The following is a 24,614-nucleotide window of genomic DNA, read 5'->3' on the forward strand; positions in this document are numbered from 1 at the left end:
AGTAATAATACTGTATTGGGGGCTCCTGACTGACTCAGTTAGTGGAGCGTGGGACTCTTAATTTCAGGGTCTGAGTTCGAGCCCTACGCTGGGTTATTACTTAAAAAAATAATAACAATAATAATACTGTATTGTATACTAGAAATTTCTGAGAGAATAAATCTTTTTTTTTTTTTTTAGAGAGAGAGAAAGTGCAATCACAGGAGGTTGGGGAGGGAGGGGCAGAGGGAGACGGTGAGAAAGAGAACCTTTTTTTTTTTTTTTTTAAGATTTTATTTATTTATTTGACCAAGAGAAAGAGAGCACAAGCAGGGGGAGCGGCAGGCAGAGGGAGAAGCAGGCTCCCCGCTGAGTAGGGAGCCCGATGTGGGACTCGATCCCAGGACCCTGGGATCATGTCCTGAGCCAAAGGCAGATGCCCAACTGACTGAGCCACCCAGGTGCCCCAATTTTTAAAAATAAATAAAAATGTATGAGGGGGCTCCTGGATGGTTCAGTCGGTTAAGCGTCTGCCTTCAGCTTGAGTCATAATCTCAGGGTCCTGGATTGAGCCCCACGTTGGGCTCTCTGCTCAGCAGAGGAGCCTGCTTCTCCCTCTCCCTCTGTCCCTCTCCCTGCTTGTGCTCTCTCTCAAATAAATAAATAAAATCCTAAAAAAAAAAAAAAAAGTATGAGGATGGGGTGCCTGGCTGGCTCAGTAGGTAGAGCTTGCAACTCTTGGTCTCAGGGTTGTGATTCTGAGCCCCGCATTGGGTGTAGAGCCTACTTTAAAAATAAATAAAACCTTAAAAAATAAAAGTGTATGAAGAGGCATATAACTTGTCAGAATCATTTTAGAAGGTATAGGCATGGAAAAGTTATGAAGATTATTACTGCAGTTACTTTCAGGAGCCATGGGAAGGTTCCGAACACAAGAATAATGTGATGTTTCAGTATTTCACAAACCACTGCTTGGGATGAGGGTAGAAGCAGGGGAACAGCTGAGATCATTGAAGTAAACCCAGGTTATATGATGGTCTGGACCAGAGTGGATGTAGTTAGTAGAAGTAGTGTTTTTAGTTTAAATATAAGTTGAGGGCAGAGCCAACAGGTTTGCTAAGTGATCTGATGTACCTTGCAGAAGGAGAGAGAGAGAAAGGTCAATAATAACTCCAGCTACAGGGCTGGAGTTGATCGATTTATCTGCTCATCTATAAACTCATCTCTGAAACGGGTTTGATAGACACTCTTGGACTCAGAGCTGTGGTATAGGGTTTAAAGGAGCTATAACACTCCTGAACTATAAAAGGTGTCATGCCAGACCCCCTAGGAAAATATAACAAACTTTAGCTATTGTCCTGGACCTCCCTCTTCAAAGTGGATCTTCATCTCATCCCTGATGTTTTCAGGAGCTGGTGTTTTATCTTGTTTTTACACGGAACTCTACTCTTAACAGAGGGCAAGAGTTAGTTGTAGATATCTTTGCATTCCCAGTTTATGTCCCAGTGCCTGAACATGTATTACTTAAGTACTGGTTGACTATCTTCTTGCCAAATCTCATTGATACAATGTTTTTACAAATCTATTATCCTTTGGTCTCCCCAATACCTTGGGTTCCAAATTTCTTAACCTGACCATGAGGCCCATTTTCTTCCTCTCCTCCCTTACTGCCTCTTAACCCCCATAATCCATGCACGTAGATGCTGGTGACAAGCTAAGAATGTATACCCTTTCAAAGACACATTCAGTATTTATTTGAGCACAGTTGAAAATGAAAGAGGAGAGGGAGCACCCATGAGATAGTCCTTGGTCTTCCTTCTGTTGTCCCAGGCTCTTGCTAGAAACTTGCATACCCCATCAGGCAAACAGAAGACCTGCAGTTAGCAGGTCCCTTTGGCTTTTTTTTTTTTTTTAAGATTATTTATTTAAGTTATCTCTACACTCAATGTGGGGGCTCAAACTCACAACCCAAGATCAAGAGTCACATGCTCCACCTACTGAGCCAGCCAGGTGCCCCAACAGGTCTCTTTTGAAGGCAAGTTAGCAAAGCTCCCATTTATCACAATACGTTGTACTTGTCCTATTCATCAGTCTGCCTCACTCCTCATCTCCCCAGGATCTTGCCCAGGAGAGCCTATAACAGATACTCAATAACCATTCTCAGTGCTGGGTGCCAAAGGGAGAGGTGATGAACAAGACTTGGAGATGGAGAAATGGAGCATTGAGCAAGAAGTGAAAATTGATAGTTTGACTTAGGGCTTAAATTTATTTATTTACCCCTCCTTTAGCTCACTGTATGGCATTACCCTGTTAGTTCCTTCATACAACTATCTTTATCTGAAAGCAATTACTTATTTGCTTTTTTTTTTTTTTTAAGTAAACCGTACGCCTATGACCTAACGCCACACTCAAACTCAGGACCCCAAGATCAAGAGTTGCATTACTTATTTGTATGTTTATCGCCTGCTATAATAGGACAGGAATCTCCTCTATCTTGCTCATAACTGTATCCTGATAAAATACAGTGCCTAGAACATCGTGCAATAAATAGTTCTTGAATGAATGAATGACCACAAGGAAATAAACAAGAAGCATTTTGACTAAATATAAATGTAGTCAGTGCCTTACAGATTTTTTTTTAAGTTCTAGGTACTGGGGCTCATACTTTGTTTGCCTTTTTTTTTTTTTTAAATAGTGGCTCTCCTCCCGGGTGCTAGGCACATGCCAAGCTTTATACTTATTGTCTCATTTAATTGCCCAAACCACTCGGGAGTAAGCACTCATTTTTTTTTTTTTTTAAGATTTTATTTATTTTTTTGAGAGAGAGAATGAGATAGAGAGAGAGAGCATAGGAGGGGGCAGGGTCAGAGGGAGAAGCAGACTCCCTGCTAAGCAGGGAGCCTGATGCGGGACTCGATCCTGAGACTCCAGGATCATGACCTGAGCCGAAGGCAGTCGCCTGACCAACTGAGCCACCCAGGCGCCCTTTGTTTGCCTTCTTTAAGATTTATGAAAGTTGGTAACTTGGGGAAAATTGGGTAACGTGAGAAAAAAGTAACCAAGGGAGAAATGGGTTAAGGAGTTTGGTTATCAAAGAAAGAGATAATCTAACCTAAATCAATGATTTGGGCTCTAATTAGTTCTGTACTCCGTTGAGTCCTAGAGGGGCGAGCTAGCTCCTTCCTTTCTGTACTCCTCGTCAGCGATCAGAACACTGCCCGGAAGATAAAGGGCGCTCAAATATTTGAGGAATGAAAGAACCAGACAGGAAACGAAGGATATACTTCTGAGTGAGCTGGCTCGGAGAGGCTGCAGTTCCTCCCCGGGGCAGGAGGCGGCGCCAGCGTTACACCAGCCCGGCCGCCGGCAGTTCTTGGTCCCTCCGGCAGACCGTCCAACGCTAGGCCCTGAGGCCGGTGCAGTAGCTAACCAATAGAAGACCGTCTTAGTTGTGGGGTCCGGCAGAGATGCCCAATGAACGTAGCGGGTGTAGGCAAGGGGCGGTGCGACGGGGAGGGGCGGAGGGAAGCCGTTAGAGGTGGGAGTTGGCGTTGCGGGCCGGGCGGGGGCCGCGGGGCTGCGATGCGGACGGGACCGCGGCGGTGACCGGAGCTGCCGCCCGACATGAACTCGCTGGAGCAGGCGGAAGGTAGAGTGGGTCTCCTGGGTCGCCCGGGCAGTCCCGGGCTCCTCCCGGAAGCCGGCGAGGCTCTGGAGGGGCTGGAGTCGCGGAGACCCCGCCCCGGGGAGAGGAGGCCGCGAAGGATGGACTGAAGGGGCCGGGACCTCGGGGGCCGCGGGGGCCGCGGGGGCCGGGCCGAGGGGCGCCCGGAGGCGGCCGGACTCTGGTTCCGGCGCGCGCGGCCTCCGCGGGCGCTGGGGGACGTTGCGTCAGCTCTCCCATCCCCCAGCTCCGACCGGGAGCCCCTCGCCTGGGCTACTTTGTCTTTAATTCATTGGCAAGCATTTTGCGGTTTGTGTATGCTAATTCACTTTATTTCGATAACCCCGGGAGTTGTATCCTCATTCCTGTTGTGGTTTCTGGTTAACTGCCACAGTAAGGGAGGGCCTCTTGATCTCCTTTTAAAGTTTAGAAGACGCACTGTGGAATGATAGCCCACCTTGCTCACTCAGGAGCACCTCGGACGCCCCTTTTAGAAGGCCTCCGAGCTTGAGCTCCGGTAGTGCCCCGAAGATCACCTGTAACCCGTTCTGTGGGAGGAAAGGGGAGTGTCCACACCCACCCGTTAGCCGAATCAGAAATCCAGTAAGACCAGACGGAAAGCGTAGCCATTAATTAAACATAAGGGCTAGAAATCGGAATTGGGTCATTGCGGTCAAACAGCCCTCGAAGACTTTGATGTTAGGGAATACGTTGTTCTAATAGAAAGTTCTTGGTTCCAACAGAATTAAAACTCGACCTGATTTTGATCCTTTTATTTGCAACCCCCAAAATTCTAGCTTTTGGCGCCGGCTGAGGCTGCTGCTGATTTTCCACATACCATTTTACGAAGCTTCTAAAAGTGAACCAGCCAGTTTCCTTATATGTGAAATTGGAATTAAAGAAACCTAATGTTTTTGTCAAGTGCTTAAAGCTGTCATAGTAAAGGAAGTAAACAGTGCAGTGATACATGTAAGTTGGTGTGTAAGACCTGAAGCAGTTAGAGTATCTAAAATTTCATCTTAATGGCTGCAAACTAGTAAGAGTGGCTAATTGGAAAATTGAAATCTTTTTACCTAGATCTCAAGGCTTTTGAGAGGAGACTTACAGAATATATTCATTGTTTGCAACCTGCCACTGGACGTTGGAGAAGTAAGTTCTTGAATGTTTCTTTAAGGGAAAATAAACTGATAATTGGTACTTTTATCCCTGCCTGGCAATGATTTGCTTTTGTGTAAAATCTTTTACTAACAAACACTTTACTGAACCGTAAGATTTCCTTTTGTTTTGACAATTTTTAAATTTAACTTTGTAAACAGCACATCCTAAAGAAAAAAAACTTTTCCAAGACTTTATTTTTAAGTAATCTCTGCACCCAGTGTGGGGCCCGAACTCACAACCCTGAGATCAAGAGTTGCAGGCTCTACCGACCGAGCCAGCCAGGCACCCCAACCAAAGAAATCCTAAAGAAAAGGAACTGGTCATGCTAAAAGAACAGTATTTCATGTGGTTGATTTTCGTTTTTCCATTAAAATACATGCACTTCTTTTTATTAAATACTACAATATTGATAAACGACACACATCATAATTTCAGGAGGTTCTTTAGCAGTTTTACAATTTGCCTACAAACTATCGAAATAAAGTTCTGTTGAGGAAAATCATATTTAACATATACTTGCAAAAGTTATGAAATTACCCTTGGTCGATTTTAGCAGAGCATGATTGTGTTGCTTTGCAGCCTATCCTAATAAATTCGCATTATAACTGTTCAAAATGTCATGAGTACTACAAAGTATGATTTGAAAGAATGCTGGTTATTGCCTTGTGGAAATACTTAGGAAATGCAAATAAATGCACAGGTGATGACCTCAGCAAACAAAATGCTTTGCTAACTTATGCTGGGACCAGTCTTAGTTTCTTGGATGTGTATTACTAAAATTTAATTCCTGCCAAGAGGGAAGTACAACAGCACATGTTGAAAACGTGTTTTATTTCAAAGTGTAATTCAGTTTGTGGGACCAGAGAGCCCTATTGAAGTTAGGAGTCTTTTTCTGTGTCAAGATTTTTCATGATATTTTTATTAGATCTGTCTGCGAAGTTTTATTTGTATGCTGCGAGAGTTCTGGTTGGTCAGAATTTACAAGTAATGATATTTTCAGGTTCTTTGGTTTAAGGGAGGAATTACCCCTAAAAACTTATTTCACTGCTACTTGAAAATCTTTTAAAATGTGTATGATGTTGTGGTATCTTATAGTGAATGTACTTTACTTTTTCTGTGATTCATGGTCTCAGTGCTTACATATAAATGACATCAGTTTGGTTAATGTACCAATCAAAAGTTTGTGTATGAGGTCCCTGCCAGTGGGTTTGATTTTGCTTTTGCTTCATTTTCCAAAAGAAAAATCCACGTAGTATGACTATTTCTTATTGGAAATATAGCATTATAAGGAATTGAGTTTAGTCTATTCTGAGCTGAGAACGTAATTTTGAAATTTTGATTCTATACTTAAATAACTAAAATGCGATTGTTTTCCTGTGATTTGCCTATTCTAAAAGTATATCACAAGGAATTTTAGATAGAGTTTTACGTTTCTATTGCTCTGTGAATCTTGATCTTTATATTTTAAAACTGTATGTGTCCTAACTGAAGGACAGTACCTTGATATCCAGAATATTAACTAGGTCTTGGTGCCCCTTTATTATTTTCTAGTAGTACTATTTATTCCTTTTTTAATTTATTTTTTTTTTCTTTAAGAGTTTATTTTTTTAAAACATTTTTTTAAAGATTTTATTTATTTGTCAGAGCGAGAGAGCACAAGCAGGGGGAGCTGCAGGCAGAGGGAGAAGCAGGCTCCCCATTGAACAAAGAGCCTGATGTGGGACTCGATCCCAGAACCCTGGGATCATGACCTGAGCCGAAGGCAGCCGCTTAACCGACCTAGCCACCCAGGCGTCCCTAAGATTTTATTTTATTTTTTAAATTCTTTTTTTTTTTTTAAGATTTTATTTATTTATTTGACAGAGAGAGAGACGGAGAGCAGGAACACAGGCAGGGGAGTGGGAGAGGGAGAAGCAGGCTTCCCGCCGAGCAGGGAGCCCGCCAAGGGGCTCGATCCCAGGACCCTGGGATCACGATCTGAGCCGAAGGCAGACGCGCAACGACTGAGCCATCCAGATGCCCCAGTGTCCCTAAGGTTTTAAAGTAATCTCTACATCCAATGTGGGGCTTGAACCTACAGCCCTGAGAGCAAGAGTCACATGCTCCACCAACGAAGCCAGCCAGGCGCTCTGTGTCATTCATTCTTAAGTTTTGTTTAGGATCTATTTAGAATTCCTAAAATAATTCTAGCTTAATGGGGAGAAAAATTCTCTGAGTTCTACTGTCAGTAATTCCTACCCTGATCTTCCTTTAAGTCTCTGAAGAAAACTTGGTACTGATTGGTGTGTTCCACGTTCTTGACACCAGCCGTTGTTTAATTCAACAGCAGGCAGTTGTCTGTGAGGCAAAATCCTCTAATCAGGATTTCTCAGTGCATTCATAAAAGAGTCATTGTTTGGTTTGTTTATGGTAGAAAATGAGAGGTGTTTTTTTGTTTTTTAATTTGAATTTATAAGATCTGCAAAATCAGCACAAAGCACATCGAAAGTACCTGCTGCTCTTAATTTCATTTATCTTCGTAAGTTCTCACTAAAGTAATAATGGGGACAATATCATCCTCAATTACTAAGGTTCATAGTATTTAAGAGAATTCCTCAAGGTCGTACAGCAGGTTTCCTAATTCCTCAGTCAAATGCATTTTCTGTTTAATAAAGTGCTGCATCCTTTGGCTGTCATTGATTGGGAACTGGTGGTATTAGTATAAATTTATTAACAGTTAATTCCTTACTAATTTCGTGTTTATCTTTCATCAGTGCTTCTTATAGTGGTGTCTGTCTGTACAGCTACTGGTGCCTGGAACTGGTTAATAGATCCCGAGACACAAAAGGTAGAAGTTTTTATTTAAAATCTTTACTGGATTAAATGAGATAATGTAGCAGTGCTTTGTTCATTGTAAAGTATTAAATGCTACCTATTATTACTAGTAGTGATATTGATCATTATATTAAATATATGCCTTACATTAATTTGCTTAAGAAAAATTTTGATTGTCTGTTGTAGATTAAGTATCTTTTACAGGGAAAAGGCCTAAGAAATACCCCCCTTACACTACTTCTCATTCATTTCTGAACTTCTTATATGTCTTTTTACATTTCATATTCACAGTTTGTACATATTTCAGTGTAAAAATTGTCATCTCCGTTGTTCATTTAATATCTTCTGTGCCAGCTTTTAAAAATTATAAAATACCATTTTCTTTCTTTTTTTTTCTTAGATTTTATTTATTTATTTGAGAGAGAGAGAGAGAGAGAGAGGACCCAAGAGGGGGTAGGGTCAGAGGGAGCAGACTCCCCGCTGAGCAGGGATTCCCGACGTGGGACTCGATTCCAGGACTCTGTGATCATGACCTGAGCCGAAGGCAGTCGCTTAACCCGCTGAGCCACCCAGGCACCCAAAATAACATTTTCTTCTATGACTTATCTTGGTAGTACTTTCGTCATCCCACAAAGCATTTGAAGTGATTTTGCAGGAAATATGATAAAACAGCAAAATTTTAGTGTAATAAAACGTCAAGATCAGGGGGCAAAGAAAAGGTTAGACTAGAGGGTCAAAAACAGGAAGGAAACCGGGTCACAGACAAGGCCATGTGGGCCACCACACTTGCCAGAACTGAGTTATAAATTAGTCTGTGTTACCTAATCAATAAAGTCACAGCTAGTTCCATTGTTTTCCCTCTCTGTGAAAAGAACACATGTATGAGTTCCATAAGCTAGCAAAGATTTTGTTCTCCGCATTTATCTTTAAAAAAAATTTCCTGCCTGAAATTTAATATAGGAAACACTGAGAGAGCTCCCATTGGGCACTGTACAAGAACATCCCTATACCAGATGCAATAAAAGATTTCATAATGTTATTTCTCGAAGCATCCTTTGATCACATCTGATAGCATGTTTCTCAAAATTCTGCTGCTTTCTACTAACTTGTGCCTTAATTTCAAACTAAGGTTTTTTTTATTAGAGAAGCAGTAGTCTCCCAATTTTTCAGTGAAGTTTTTTTGCCTCAGTGCAGCTTTATTTAGGTAATGATGTTGTAATTTTCTCAAATCTCAAACCCATATCCCTTTTTAAACTATTAATTAGGTAGACTACTTCCAGTGGCTTTGTTTATAATCTGTTAGGTTATACAGAAGAAAAACCTAATAGCAAAGCTTTTGTCAGCAGTCCAAACGGCAATTCAGGCAGCCAGGATTTATTTAGCATGTAGTCTCCCTGACTTTATCCATTGGGGTGGAGATATAAAAGAATAGGAGGTAAGGGACGTTGGTGATGGAATTTTACGTTAACAGAGGGGTTTTTATGGCAGATAGGAAACTCTCTTGTGTGTTCATTTATAAAAGTCAGGTCTTAAGGCTGTGCTTGGTGCTCATCTTCAGGGGAAGAGTGAGGAGGCTGGCAAGAAGATTGAAAAAGTCTATCTTGGGAAATGAATCTGACTTCTAATTGGGAAAAATATAAGCTGATTTTAGCTAGTTGAGATCTTAATAAAACACAGAATTAAATGTAATTTGAAATAGGCCCAAAACTCTGTAGTTAATGTAATTTTCTAAATTAGGTGAGAATATAACTATTAGCCTAAGGGTTAACTCTTTATTTCAGTATTTAATAACCTCAAAGCTGATAGGGGTTTTAAACAGCAATTGTCTGTAGCAGAAGTTGCAGACTCAAAAGCCAGTGCATGACTATCTGGAAGAACCCAAGGAGAGAAGGAATAGAGCAAGCTGGAAAGTACATGAATGCCTGAACGGTATTTAGATGCAGTTGATTATTGCCATGGAGGAAAGAAGGCCAATGTTGACTGGTCTAATTAAAATTAACGCATAAGACATTATATGTGGTTACATTGTGCAGGCCGCATGAAATCTAGCTGGCCTGTGGGAATTAAACTGTCCTTGAAGGTTTTAAGAAGACATTCCTCTGGAATATTAACCTTTTTTCAGGATTTCATCCTTCTGGGAGCTTCTTCTCTCCTGATGTTTTCAGCCTCTCGTTTCTTCATTTGACAAACTTATTTAACAGCAGCATGCTAGGCCAGCTACCTGGTGCTTTTTGCAAATTTAGTTCTCTGTCTTGAAATATGTATGCATCTCTTGGTATAAGAGTGGAGTATAGATGCCTTTGGATTAATTCTGTTTCTCCCATTTAGTTCCTAGTCCATTTGATTTCTTTTTCCAGACTCTAAACACATCTTTCCTTCTTTAAACTACAGTTTAAAGTAATCTCTGCACCCAGTGTGGGGCCCGAACATCCCACATCTTTATACAGTCCCACATCTTTCCCCACTAGTTGGCTTCAGTGCCCACTCTTGTTCCAGTCTTGGATCCTGGACTCTTGTCTCTACATACTCACATTGTCTTGTTTCCTGCTATCATCTGATTATGCCCAGATCTGAAATTAGCTCTTTGTTTCTCTTAAACGCTCATTTTTTTAAAGATTTATTTCTTTATTTGAGAGAGAGAAAGTGAGCCTGCAAGCGGGGGGTGGGGCGGAAGGAGAGAGAGAATCTCAAGCAGATTCCCAGCTGAGTGCGACATGAGGCTCGATCTCACAACCCTGAGAATATGACCTGAGCCGAAACTAAGAGCTGGATGCTCAGCCAACTGAGCTACCCAGGCGCCCCCCCTTTTTAAAGTTTTATCTAAGTGATCTCTACACCCCATGTGGGGCTCAAACTCACAACCCCAGGATCAAGTGCCCCTAAACTGTCCTTCCTTATAGGTAGGTACTAATCATCTTTCCCTGCTTGAGTGTCCTTTGGCCATTTAAATCTCAGTAGCTTCGGGGCGCCTGGGTGGCTATCGGTTAGGCGTCTGCCTAGGTGAGCCCAGGGTCCTAGGATCGAGCCCCACGCCGGGCTCTCTGCTCAGCGGAGCCTGCTTCTCCCTCTCCCTGCTGCTCCCCCTGCTGTACTCTCTCTCTCTCTCAAATAAATAAAATATTTTTTAAAAATAAAGAAATCTCAGTAGCTTCAGAACCAAACTTACTTTTTGCGTCCACAGAGAGGGGAGGATGATACTGGAGCTGAATCTTACGAGGCCACGTAGGAGAGGAGGGAAGGAATACCTTAGTGTGTATGTGGGTACAGCAGGGGATGGTTAGACTGGGACCAGGCAATGAATGGCAGAGTCTGCCCGACTCTTACAAGGAAGCTTTTTAACAGAGTAACTAGATCACTTTTGACTTGTGTTTTCATTGACTCTCAGATCAGAGACCTTATCTTCACTCATTCAACAGTATTGATTGAGCACCTATGTTTGCCAAGCACTATTTCAGATATTGGGAGAACAGAGATGCACAAGACAGTGTCTCTACTCTTGTGGAATTTACAGTCTTCAGCTTTTATGTACGTGTGTATGTATGTATGTATGTAATCTTTACACCCAACATGGAGCTCGAACTCATAACACTGAGATCAAGAGACATGCTCTACCAACTGAGCCAGTCAGGTGCCCCCAATCTTGTGCTTTTTAAATTGTTTTTTACCAGGAAGTGTTCAGTAGGATGGTTTTTGATTATAAGAATGAATTTTTAATGGTTCAAGTCTTTGAAATGAATGGAAGGAATATTACTATATTATCTTGCTACATTAAAGATTTGGAACGTATATTTTTATTTTTATGGAACAGCAAAACAGAAGTAGGATTATTTTAAATTCTTCAAATCCTCATATTTCAGATGACATATATTTATGCGTAAGTGGGGAGGTAAGAATTAGTATTGTTCTGAGATTTTGAACGTTTTTATATTTCAAAATCTTCTTTTCCAGGTGTCTTTCTTCACATCATTATGGAATCACCCATTTTTCACCATTAGCTGTATCACTCTAATAGGCTTGTTCTTTGCTGGAATACACAAGAGGGTCGTTGCACCATCAATGTATCCTTTCCCAGAATTGACTTTTATTCTTTGAATGAAATTAAAGCACCTTCTTGATCAGCTAGGTGTTGTTTTAAAAGCTTATTCTTCATATGATAAATTTTCCTTTGACCACATTTTTTTCAGTATAGCTGCTCGATGTCGAACTGTATTAGCAGAATACAATATGTCTTGTGATGATGTGAGTATCTTTTACATTAGAAAATTATAGACGTGCATGAAAGGACTGACATGTTTTGGCTTATAGAAAGCAGACATTAATAAATTGTCTGCATGGGGCACCTGGGTGGCTCAGTCAGTTAAACATCTGTCTTCTGCTCAGGTCATGATCCTGGAGTCCCCGGATCCAGCCCCACATCGGGCTCCCTGCTCAGCAGGGAGTCTGCTTCTCCCCCGGCCCTTCACCCTGCTTGTGCTCGCTCTCTCAAATAAAATCTTTAAAAAAAATTGCATGGCTTAATAGTGGGAAATGTTCCTTATAGTATTGATCCTAAGAGCCATATTTACATCTCAGAAATTGAGATGCATCTAATAATCTGTAGTATCATACAGTTCAACTGGTAGAGTTGAGAGTATAATATATATATATATTTATATTTTTTTTTTAAACACGTAAGCTCTGTGCCAAGTATGGTGCTTGAACTCATGACCCTGAGATCAAGAGTCATGTGCTCTACCACTGAGCCAGCCAGGTGACCCCGGTTTAATCTTTCTTAATGACATAAAATCATGATATGTCTTATGATTGAAGCCGTCTTAAATTCAATATACAGTGGTTCTTACTGGCCAAAAATGGCTTGTTGGGTGTTGAATTTGTAAACTGTTATTTATCTCATGGTATTCGGTATGTAGGATTTTTTTAAAGATTTTATTTATTTTTGAGAGAGAGGGAACACAAGTTGGGGGGGAGGGCCAGAGGGAGAAGCAGACTCTCCGCTGAGCAGGGAGCCCGATGCGGGACTTGATCCCAGGTACCCTGGATAATGACCTGAGCTAAAGGCAGGCACTTAACTGACTGAGCCACCAGGCGCCATTTATGTAGGATTTTAAATTAGATCTCAAATTAATTGACAGACTATGCACATATAAACCAACTGTGTTTTTAAAAGTTAATCCTGTATTGATATATTAAGAGTATCTCACAGGTTTGTTTCGCTTATGTTACTTATAAAGGTATTTTTACCTTCAAATTAAAAAACTATCAAATAATACTTAACCCAGTGTAGAAAATTAGAATAAAGAGCAAAAAAAAAAAAAAGATACTAAGCCAGGAAGGCCACTGGATCAATGAAGAGAATAAAGACTAAACACTTTGATTTTTTTTTTAAATTAGCGGATAAGGATAGTATTTCAAGTCAAAAGGGAAGAAATGGGCTAATAGTGTTGAGGCAGTTGGCTTTTCATTTGGAAAAAGGTGAATTTAGTTCTCTGCTTTGCATCAATTTAAAAGACTAGATTCGGGCGCCTGGGTGGCTCAGTCGTTAAGCGTCTGCCTTTGGCTCAGGTCATGATCCCAGGGTCCTGGGATCGAGTCCCACATCGGGCTCCCTTCTCGGCAGGAAGCCTGCTTCTCCCTCTCCCACTCCCCCTGCTTGTGTTCCTGCTCTCGCTCTCTCTGTCTGTCAAATAAATAAATAAAATCTTTAAAAAAATAAAAAAATAAAAAATAAAATAAAAGACTAGATTCCACATAAAGTCTTAAATATATTTAAAAAGACATCCCATAATTAAAATATTAGAAAATACATATGAATGTTTCTTGGTTTTTTAAGATTTATGTATTAGAATAATAAATAAATAATAAAACACGCACATACATGAGTTGGGGGAAGGGTAGAGGAAGAGAGAAATCCAAGCAGAGTCCCTGCTCAGTGTGGAGCCCAACATGGGGTTCGAGATCATGACCTGAGCTAAAACCAAGAGTTGGGATGTGTAACCCACTGTGCCACCCAGGTGCCCTAGAGAGATGAATATGTTTATGATCTTGGCTAGAAAAACTTCTTTTTAAGACCCAAAACAAAACGCCATCGTGGAAGAGGTTGGATACCTTTAATTGTACCAACATTTGAAAATTTTGTACAGCAAAAGGCAAAAAATGAGCAGTGATTAGAAGAAAGTATTTGTGGGGCGCCTGGCTGGCTCATTTGGAAGAGCATAGGACTGTTGATCTCACGGTTGTGAGTTTGAACCCCATGTTGGGTGTAGAGGTTACTGAAAAATATAAATTTAAAAAGAAGAAGAAAGTGTAAGATATCTAATAGAGGATAGAATACAAAATATTTAAAGACCTGTTTAAAAATCAGTAGAAAAAGGGGGGATGCCTGGGTGGCTCAGTTTGTTAAGCATCATCTGCCTTCGGCTCAGGTCATGATCCCAGCATCCTGGGATCAAGCCCCGCATAGGGCTCCCTGCTCACCGGGAAGTCTGCTTTTCCCTCTCCCTCTGTCTGCCTGTCTGCCTACTTGTGATCTCTCGCTCTGTGTCAAATAAATAAAATATTTTTTAAAAAATTAATAAAAAAAGAAATAGTACCTTTGAAATGTGGGAAAAGCTAAGTCGTATCACAGAAGTGGGAATATAAATAGCCTCATTTGTAATTGTGGAAATGCACAGTAAACCTGAGTTTTCTTTTCTTTTTTTTTTTTTTTTAAGATTTTATTTATTTGAGAGAGAGAGAGTGAGAATAAGCATGAGTGGGCGGTCCGGTGTGGGGGAATCAGAGGGAGAGGGAGAAGCAGACTTCCCACTGAACAGGGAGCCCGTCACAGGGCTCGATCCCATGACCCTGAGATCATGACCTGAGCCCAAGGCAGATGCTTAACTGACTGACCCACCCAGGCGCCCCTAAAACTGAGTTTTCATTTGTCTTACTTACCTTCACATTGGCAGAAATTAAAAGTCCAGTACTGTGGTGAAGTAGATGAACCCATGCACTGCTTGTTGAGAATATACACTGGGATAGTCATGGTGGAGGGCAGTTTTCATCATTCTTATAAAATGTAAAATTGGCATGTCTCATGACCTAACCGTTTACTTCTCTCCATCTACCCTCAGTGGGGACCATCACATGCACACAAGGGAGGCAGGTATGAGGTCGTTCATTGTAACATCCTTTGCAGTAGGGAAAAAATGGAAACCAGTTTTATGTTTCCCAACAAGGGGAATGGTTTTTTTTTTATTATTATTATTTATTTATTTGACAGAGAGAGACAGCGAGAGCAGGAACACAAGCAGGGGAGTGGGAGAGGGAGAAGCAGGCTTCCCGCCGAGCAGAGAGCCCGATGCGGGGCTCGATCCCAGGACCCTGGGATCATGACCTGAGCCGAAGGCAGACGCTTAACGACTGAGCCACCCAGGCGCCCCAAGGGGAATGGTATTTAAAGTAGGCTGTGGTATAGCCACATTATGGGAAACCATAGGTAAATCTGTAAATACGGGCATGCAAGGATCTCTAAGACATGTTAGGTGCAAGAAGTAAATTACCAAACGATACACTCAGTTTGCTGTCTTTTTTTTTTTTTTAAGTTTTTTTTCCCCCTGGTACCATTTTCTTTTTAATTCTAGTATAGTTAGTATACAATGTTATATTAGTTTCAGGTGTACCATGTAGTGATTCAGCACTTCCATACGTCACCCTGTGCTCATCATGACAAGTGCACCCCTTAGTCCCCATCACCTGTTTCCCTCATCCCCCCATCCCCTCACCCATCTCCCCTCCTGTAACCATCAGTTCTCTGCAGTTGAGAGTCTGTTTCTTGATTTGTCTTTTTTTCTTTGCTCGTTTTTGTTTGTTTTTTCTTAAATTGCACATATGAGTGAAATTATACAGTATTTGTCTTTCTCTATTTCACTTAGCATTACGTTCTCTAGCTTCATCCATGTAGTTGCAGATAGCAAGATTTCATTTTTTCTATGGCTAAATAATATTCCAGCGTGTGTGTGTGTGTGTCACATTTTCTTTATCCATAAAAAAGTTTTTTTTTTTACGATTTTATTTGTTTATTTGACAGAGAGAGACTCAGCGAGAGAGGGAACACAAGCAGGGGGAGTGGGAGAAGGAGAAGCGGGCCTCCCGCCGAGCAGGGAGCCCAATACGGGGCTCGATCCCAGGACTCCGGGATCATGACCTGAGCCGAAGGCAGACGCCTAATGACTGAGCCACCCAGACACCCCAAAAAAGTTTTAATTATGAAAATTTCCAGACCAAAAAAATGAAAAGTATATTGAACTGTGTACCCATTGGTTAGTGTCAACAATAACGAGCTCCTGGCCATTCTAATTTCATGTGTACCCCTGCCCACCTTCCTCCCATCAGATTATTTTGAAACAAATCCCAAGTGGTATGTTTTACCTTCAGATATTTTAGCACATTAGAAACACCAGATTTGTTTTTAAGATTTATTTATTTATTTTAGGGAGAGAGTGGGGAGGAAGGGCAGAGAGAGAGGAGAATCTCAAGCAGACTCCCCGCTGAGCACAGAGCTTGACACAGGGCTTGATCTCACGACCCCAAGATCATGACCCGAGCTGAAACTAAGATTTGGATGCTCAACCGACTGAGTCAGGCAGCTCAGAAACATCAGATTTTTATTTTTTATATATGTGAATGTAAACACGTAGAACACAATCTGGAAGAATTCATGCTAAAACTGGCTTCTGTAAGAGGGCTAGAATTTCAGATAGATGGAAGGAAGGATTTTAGCTTACCTATATTTGAAAAATTTTTAAATTGTTTGCTTATTTTTAAGTAATCCTATACCCAACATGGGGCTTAAAGTCACAACCCCAGGATCAAGAGTCATGCTTCACTGACTGAGCCAGCCAGGTGCCCCTGTATTTGATTTTTTAATAATGAGATTACATTAATGTCTTACTCATGTAATTTAAAAGTGTAAAATAGATTTAAACCATGGATAAAACAAATACCGGTCTATTCACACAGTGGAATACTGTATTATATTTTTTATTGTAATAACAATATAAAATGGTACAAACTACTGGAACATAGTAACATGGATGAATCTCAGAAACACATTGAGTGAAAGAAGTAGATGCAAAAGAACACATAGTCTATGATTCCGTTTGTTTAAAGGCCAGAGACAGGTAAAATTTATGGGAAGAGGTTATGTCTATGTAAGGAGTGGGGCTGCCATTGGCCAGAAAGGGGAGTGGAGGAACTTTCTGGGTGGGGGTGATGTTCTGTAGCCTGATCTGGGTGGTGGCTATGTGATGCACGTATATGTGTGTGTGTGTGTGTGTGTGTGTGTGTGTGTGAAGATTTTCATTTAGTTAGCACACGAGCAGGGGGAGGGGCAAAGGGAGAGAGAATCTCAAGCAGACTCTGCACGGAGCCTGATGTGGGGCTTGATCTCGTGACCCTGAGATCATGACCTGAGCCAAAATCAAGAGTTGGACACTTGAGGGATGCCTGGGTGGCTCAGTCGGTTAAGCGTCTGCCTTTGGCTCAGGTCATGATCCCAGGACCCTGGGATTGAGTCCTGCATCGGGCTCCTTGCTCAGCAGGGAGCCTGCTTCTCCCTCTGCCTGCCGTTCCCCCTGCTTGTGTGTTCGCTCTGACAAATAAATAAATAAAATCTTTATTTTTTTAATTTTTTTTTAAGATTTTATTTATTTGACAGAGAGAGACACAGCGAGAGAGGGAACACAAGCAGGGGGAGTGGGAGAGGGGAAGCAGGCTTCCCGCTGAGCAGGGAGCCCGATGTGGGGCTCGATCCCAGGACCCTGGGATCATGACCTGAGCCAAAGGCAGAACTTTTTTTTTTTTTTAAGATTTTATTTATTCATCTGACAGAGACACAGCGAGAGAGGGAACACAAGCAGGGGGAGTGGGAGAGGGAGAAGCAGGCCTCCCGCCAAGCAGGGAGCCCGACACGGGGCTCGATCCCAGGACCTGGAATCATGACCTGAGCCGAAGGCAGACGCCTAACAACTGAGCCACCCAGGCACCCGCCCCCAAAGGCAGACACTTAACTGACTGAGCCACCCAGGTGCCCCTAGAGCTTAATTTGTTTATTTGTTTATTCATTTTTTTAAAAGATTTTATTTGTCAGAGCACAAGTAGAGGGAGTAACAGGCAGAGGGAGAAGCAGGCTCCCTGCTATGCAAGGAGCCCGATGTGGGGCTCGATCCCAGGGTTCTGGGATCATGACCTGAGCTGAAGGCAGACGCTTAACTGACTGAGCCACCCAGGCATCCCTAGAGCTTACTTTGAAAAAACAAAATAGTTGGCCTTACAAGAGTTGTATCCACTTAACACTGAATATCAGCAGTGTATAAGTATCTAATGCTCAATCATTGATTTACATTTTCACCTGGAAATAAAAATTTAATGTTGGTAAAGGAAAAATGTTTTTGCTCAAATACATTTATTTATGTTTTATAAACTTCCTTTGACAAGGAGCATGAATTTATAGATGTTGGGATTTTATTCATAGGATTGATTGGCAGATTTTTAGGTAGCCAGTGGACAGGGAGTTCATCAAATAGATTGTTTTAAAGTAATGAAGATTTTAGGGGCGCCTGGGTGGCTCAGTCGGTTAAGCATCTGCCTTCGGCTCAGGTCATGATCCCAGGGGCCTGGGATCAAGCCCCACATCAGGCTCCTTGCTCAGCGGGGAGCCTGCTTCTCCCTCTGCCTGTCGCTCCCCCTGCTCGCTCCCTCTCTCTAATACATAAATAAAATCTTTAAAAAAAAAGTAACAAAGATTTTAGGAAGAAAGCTCCACACAAAACTTTGAAAACATAACTATTAATTGCTTAACCTTTACTTCATATAGAGGGGTGTTCTGGTACCCTTCAGATGCACTTCAAGGTTTATGGATAGGTGGTGATGTTTTTAATGGAACTGTGTATTGAAAAAACTTTTTTTTCCCCCCTATTTTTACAGACAGGAAAACTCATTTTGAAACCTAGGCCTCATGTTCAGTGACAATCTGCACTCATTGTTATGGGACCTAAAACAGCCTTTCTTCAAATAAGTGATACAGCAAAAAGCCATAAAGGATTCCTTTTACAGTCGGATATGTGAAGGTCATAGCAACAGCTGACAAGAAGTGTGCAATATTTACCCAGATGGTCTCGATGATGGTGACTGGCCTCGCCTGTGCTGGTACCTTGATTATCTGTGTTAACAGTATTACTGTCACTTTAGTACTTCAGACCCTGCAGTGACTTTTGCAGATGAAGTATGTCTGTACGTTACTAAGTTAAACTTAGAAACAGAACCTCATCCAGTTTTTATAATGTATTTTTGCAAACTACTGTAAATAGCAAATCAATGCCAATGTCAAAGAGGGAAGCGTCCTGCGGACTTTGTTCTCCTGCACAGTATCGTAGGGGCATGCTTGCCGTCCCCACGGCTCTTTGAACCCGGCTGTCTCACGTAGCTGTGCCTTTCATTCTTCCACCGCTCTGTTTTAATCATAATGCAAGAAAAACATCGGATTGAGTGTGAACTGAGGAAGACTCATCTCCATTATGTTGTGAGAAATCAATAGATGTTCTGAGAAACCATTTTTGTTAAACCAGGTAGTGAACTTCAGCCACTCTCGTGGTAACCATTTCCAGTTTGTTCTTTTCCTTCAATGCTAAATATACTTTATATTTTTTTAATAATTTTAAGAACACTCCAAAAGCTTCTGAATATCCATGTTTAGTTATAAATTATGTACCGTCTGGGAATTTGATAGTCCTCGTTTTAGACCATTGCATCTTAGCCGTGGTGGGCGTGCTGTTAGAGTGGTGTTGCTCGGGTGTGATCGGCCGCGCCATCCCGGGGCTGGCGTGGGAGCGGCGCCCCCAACTCGAGTCTCCGATTCTCATTGTTCCGAGAGCGCTGATGACATACTGTGTATGCATTTTAGCCACCTGTACTCTAATTGCCCTTAATCTTAAACTATTGGGATTGCTGTAAATATTTTAAAGAACTGGAGGTGCCTTTTACCTGTTTATTAGAAGATTTTGAAAAGGTTTAAATTATTTCACGAGCAGTCTTTTAAATTCCACTTAACATAAAGCTGAAAATTCACTCACAGGACAAAAACTTTTTAACAAGGCTACCATTTAACTTAACTGTGTTCATCTTGGTTTTCACCTGTGTAAGATTTTATTCTTGAAACTGCAGCAATAAGACCCTCTGCTCCTACAAAGTCATCAGAGGGTATTCTATATATTCGGCACTGTTTGATTTTCTGTAAATTTTGTAGGTAAATATGTGCATAAAAATAAATACTTTATATATAATTAGTGATCGGGCTTTTTTCCTTGATCCATGTTAAAAACATACCACGTGTCAGATACACGCTAGTTCCAAATGAGATATCTCACTTTAACTCTGCCTATAAGAGCAAGTTTCAAGTAGCAATTGTAGACCTCCAGTTTATTAAGCTGTGATTACCTTTAATATGTCTTACTCATCATTGTATAATGACATTTGGCTCCTAATCAGGAAATGCAGGTTTCCTCCATTGTGCTTTACAAATTTGGATTGATTGTTTTCTCTAAGAATGTAAAGCAGAAGAAGGATTTTATAGATCCTTAATCCTTTTTGGAATAATCAAGTACTTTGAATATTTAATGAAAGCCTTGAATCTTTTCGCCTAGAAAAATAGACCTGTGTGTGTACATATACTTTGCATGCTTTCAAGGATTTCCTTCTTTTTTTCTTAAGATTTTATTTATTCAGGGCACCTGGGTGGCTCAGTTGTTAAGCGTCTGCCTTCAGCTCAGGTCATGGTCCCAGGGTCCTGGGATCGAGCCCCGCATCAGGCTCCCTGCTCAGTGGGAAGCCTGCTTCTCCCTCTCCCATTCCCCCTGCTTGTGTTCCCACTCTCTTGCTGTCTGTCTCTCTCTGCCAAATAAATAAAAATCTTAAAAAAAAAAAAAAAGGCTTTATTCATTTTGAGAGAGAGAGCACAAGCCGGGGGTGGGGAGAGCAGAGGGAGAGGGAGAAGCAGACCCCCCACCAAATAGGGAGCCTGATGTGAGACCCAATCCCAGGACCCTGAGATTATGACTTGAGCCGAAGGCAGATGCTTAACCAACTAAGCCACCCAGGCACCCTGCTTTCAAGGATTTCTTGATGTTAGACTGCTTGGAATCTCACTCCAAGAAAGAAACTTTTGTTCCAAAGATTTTTCATCCCTTTACTTCTAGCAGAACATTTTCCAAAAAAGTCCGGTCTAGTTGAAATGGACAAAGTATCACCCTCTCATGCCCCCTTCTGCACTATCTGGAAATTACTGGTTGAGTCCAGCCCCATATTACAGGTGGGGAAGACAGTCTCAGATTTTCAGAGTGCCTTTATTATGGCTCTCCACAACTTATTAAAGACAGAGCTAGCACCAGGATCCAAGTCTCTTGACTCAGATTGAAAAGATGTTTGTGTGTGTGTGTTGAACTTAATTCAGGAGCCATTAGAATGTGATGATTAAGAATGTAGATTCTTGGGGCGCTTGGGTGGCTCAGTCGGTTAAGTGTCAGTCTTTGGCTCAGGTCATGATCTCAGGTTCCTGGGATCAAGCCCCGAGTTGGGCTCCCTGCTCAGCGGGGAGTCTGCTGCTCTCTTCTCCATCTGACCCTCCCCCCACTCGTGCCCTCTCTCAAATTAATAAATAAAATCTTTTTTTAAAAAAGATTTTATTTATTTATTTGACAGAGACACAGCGAGAGAGGGAACACAAGCAGGGGGGTGGGAGAGGGAGAAGCAGGCTTCCCACTGAACAGGGAGCCCGATGCGGGGCTCAATCCCAGGACGCCGGGATCATGACCTGAGCCGAAGGCAGACGCCCAACGACTGAGCCACCCAGGCGCTCCTAATAAATAAAATCTTTTTTTTTTAAAGATTTTATTCATTGGACAGACAGCAGGAACACAAGCAGGGGGAGTGGGAGAAGCAGGCTTCCTGCTGAGCAGGGAGCCCGATATGGGACTCGATCCCAGGACCCCGGGATCATGACCCGAGCCGAAGGCAGATGCCCAACGACTGAGCCACCCAGGCGCCCTAATAAATAAAATCTTAAAAAAAGACTGTTACTCCAGAATTTCTGGATTTGAATCTCAGATGTACTACTTGCTTGTTTTGTGACTTCAGGCAAATTATGTAACCTTAGTTTCCTCATTTATAAAATGGACATAATGCCAACCACCCAGGTTTATATCAAGTACGCTACAGAGTCCGTACTCTGTAAATCTAGTTGAAATCCTAAAAGAAAACAACTCATTGTTGGAACTTTACCCAGTGTCAACATCTCAGTTGAGATAACCATGCAGAAATTCTGCTTATCTTTTGAATTAAGCAAACTCTTGAATAGTGAACTAAATGCAAAGAGAAAGGATTTTTGGCCCCTAATGATTAAGAAACCTAAAACGGTTCTAGGTGTTTTCCATTTAAGCAGCTTCACTGAAAACATCAAGGCTTGTGACTCCCCGATAGTGCTGTTTTTTGAGGAGCTCTTTTCTCCTTTAGAACTGGACTCTTGATTGATGTTTTCTTTAAGTTGTATGGTTTTTTTTTAAGATTTTATTTATTTGAGAGAGTGAGTGAGCGAGAACACGAGCAGAGGCAGAGGGAGAGGGAGAAGCAGACCCCCCTCCTGAGCAGGGAGCCCGATGCGGAACTTGATCCCAGGACCCTGAGATCATGACCTGAGCCGAAGGCAGATGCTTAACCGACTGAGCCACCCAGGTGCCCCTAAGTTGTTTTTTTGTTTTGTTTTTTTAAGTAATCTCTATACTCCACGTGGAGCTTGAACTAAAGCCCCCAAGATCAAGAGTCATGTGTTCTGGGGCACCTGGGTGGCTCAGTCAAGTGTCTGCTTTTTGGCTTGGGTCATGATCTCAGGGTCCTGGGGTCAAGCCCCACATCAGACTCCCTGCTCAGTGGGGAGTCTCCTTCTCCCTCCGCCCTTCCCCCCTGCCGATGCGTACTCGCACTCTCAAACATTAAAAAATAAAGAGTCACGTGTTCTTCCAACTGAGCCAGCCGGGCGACCCTTGATTGACATTTTATGGAGACCGGGCTAAGAATTGTTCTAGCTGAAGATGCTCTGCCCTCATTATCGACAGCTCCCCTGTCATTTCCTCCTGCCAAGACCATAGAAACTCAAGTTTTATTCTTCCTTCAGACTACACTTTCTATATGCTTTTGCACTGAGTAAGTAGAATTTCTTTTATCCTCTAAAAATTGGGAGCGCATCTTGTCTGTATCATGAAACACATTTTAAAAACATGTTTTTAATGTATGATTAATTGCTATGCAAGTCTGATTGTGTGAGAGACAAAAATGAAAGTAAAAGGATGTCTTACCGGAAAGTATCATCTTTGCAGACTGCTCTTTATGTGCGTGGCAAGTGCTTTGCTGGGTATGAAGGTATGAAAAATGTGTGAGGTAGACTCTTTGCCCTCTCAGAACCAGTGGGGAATGCAGACCAATGATCCAGCAGTTACCATGTTTTTTAAATGCTATGACAGGTAAGTGTAGATGCCCAGGGGAAGGGGGTCCAGCCTGCAGTGGGCTCTCTAAAGAAGTTCTTTCCAAATGGATCTGAAGGGTCACTGGGGGCGCACACAGGCAGTTTTTGAATGTGGCTGGCAGCATGGAGTTGGAGAGGGGTTGTGGCGAGAGATGAGACTGGAAGGAAGTAGGAACCAGGGGTCGGGACTGCTGCAAGGGCAGTGGGAAGCCACCGAGAGTTTTGAGTAGGGCAGTGAAAACTGGGTTTGCATTTGATGACGATGACTACTGTGGACTGAAGGGACATGGCCTGGGAGCTGCTGCTACAGTCCAGGGGACACATGTGGGCTCTTGAGCTAGAGTTCGGCGAGGGGGACCAGAGGAGTGAGAGCTTCTGGAAGTCACACGAGTGAGGCCCAGTGGGAGCCAGAGAGGGGTAGCACTTGAGCATGAAGCCCACCACCCTTTCTCGTCCCATGTATCCTGTTACAGAAATAAAGGTTCTGTGATCATCCATTTTGGGAACATCCTCCTCTTGGAATTCCCCATGCTCCAAAGTTTATTAGAAGCTCCAAGAAGCCCTGCAGTAGAGAAACGGCTTCTGCCTGTTTCCCTGCCATTTTATGACATAACTTAGCACTCACTGTGGATGCTTGGTTTCTATTTACCAAGCTCCTGTTGAGTACTCTTGCTGGGTTCAGGGAATAGCAGCCAAATCAGTCCAGCTTCTCCCACACAACCTAGAACACACCCTTGACTCCTTTGCATCTGGGAAGTGGCCATGCGGGGAGGCTGGAAAGCTGCGTTTCTTTTTCAGGGTGCTCAGTGGTGCTTGCTGGTGGTGGCCCCAGTTTCATCAGGCCAGTTGGATGGCATGAGTTTGGGCATTTTTTTTTTTTCTAAGTTTAGTCTTAGACTGGTCTCTGTAGACCTCCCCAGAATTCTCTGAGTTACCCAATGTCCTTTCAGTGATACGTTTTCTGTTTAACCAAAGTTGGCTTCTCCTACTTGCGACTAAGCCCCTGACCCACACAGAAGCAGTGTTCCAAGGAGCACACTTTGAGGAGAGTTGATCTGTATAGAGGACTCAGGCGCTGCTTCAAACCAAGCATGATGTCGTCTGCCAGGTTAGGGGACTTCAGGCCATGTGTAGTGGAAGAGCCCCAGCGGCGGGTTGAGTGGTTTATAATCCTGGTTCATCCACTAGCCACTTAGGGGCCAGTGACTCATTCTCTCTGAACCTTACTGTCCTCATTTGGGCCTATTCGTAGCTGTCTTGCAGAACTGTTGTAAGGACTAAATGAAATAATGTATGTAAGATGTATAACTTCCTGGGTGTTTTTATTACAAACAGATTTTTATTTTAAGTCCCTATTCTGTCATATGTAGATCTTCAGTACCCAAGAGCCCCTGGCAAGATGCTCAGTGACTATCCATTGAATGAATGAATCTTGACTTTGGTATTGAA

At 42.2% G+C, this 24,614-nt stretch overlaps 1 protein-coding gene across 4 annotated transcripts; it reads left to right on the forward strand.

The window, feature by feature from the left end:
* Positions 1 to 3,509: 3,509 nt before the first annotated feature.
* Positions 3,510 to 20,373, forward strand: CNEP1R1 (CTD nuclear envelope phosphatase 1 regulatory subunit 1). Of its 4 annotated transcripts, XR_004301804.1 has the most exons (7): positions 3,510 to 3,628; positions 4,721 to 4,792; positions 7,555 to 7,628; positions 11,001 to 11,140; positions 11,564 to 11,673; positions 11,805 to 11,854; positions 18,581 to 18,607. XR_004301804.1 is itself a non-coding variant. In XM_032424449.1 (6 exons), the coding sequence occupies exons 1-6, from the start codon at positions 3,604 to 3,606 to the stop codon at positions 18,620 to 18,622; spliced, it is 378 nt and encodes a 125-aa protein (XP_032280340.1). In that variant the 5' UTR covers positions 3,510 to 3,603; the 3' UTR covers positions 18,623 to 20,373. The 4 variants fall into 4 exon arrangements, 3 of the variants coding, with proteins under 3 accessions (XP_032280340.1, XP_032280342.1, XP_032280341.1); XM_032424449.1 differs by lacking the exon at positions 11,001 to 11,140 and having other exon boundaries at positions 11,800 to 11,854; positions 18,581 to 20,373; XM_032424451.1 differs by lacking the exon at positions 11,001 to 11,140.
* The last annotated feature ends 4,241 nt before the right edge of the window (positions 20,374 to 24,614 follow it).

This window comes from Phoca vitulina, unplaced genomic scaffold (assembly GCF_004348235.1).
Source record: "Phoca vitulina isolate PV1807 unplaced genomic scaffold, GSC_HSeal_1.0 scaffold30, whole genome shotgun sequence".
In the NCBI taxonomy this organism is placed as follows: domain Eukaryota; kingdom Metazoa; phylum Chordata; class Mammalia; order Carnivora; family Phocidae; genus Phoca; species Phoca vitulina.

What these genes read in the sequence shown, in the direction of transcription:
- CNEP1R1 (XM_032424449.1), top strand. Translation starts at nt 3,604, where the DNA reads ATGAACTCGCTGGAGCAGGCGGAAG. An exon ending in CTCGCTGGAGCAGGCGGAAG is followed by an intron (nt 3,629 to 4,720) that starts GTAGAGTGGGTC and finishes CTTTTTACCTAG; the next exon opens with ATCTCAAGGCTTTTGAGAGG. An exon ending in ACAATATGTCTTGTGATGAT is followed by an intron (nt 11,855 to 18,580) that starts GTGAGTATCTTT and finishes CTATTTTTACAG; the next exon opens with ACAGGAAAACTCATTTTGAA.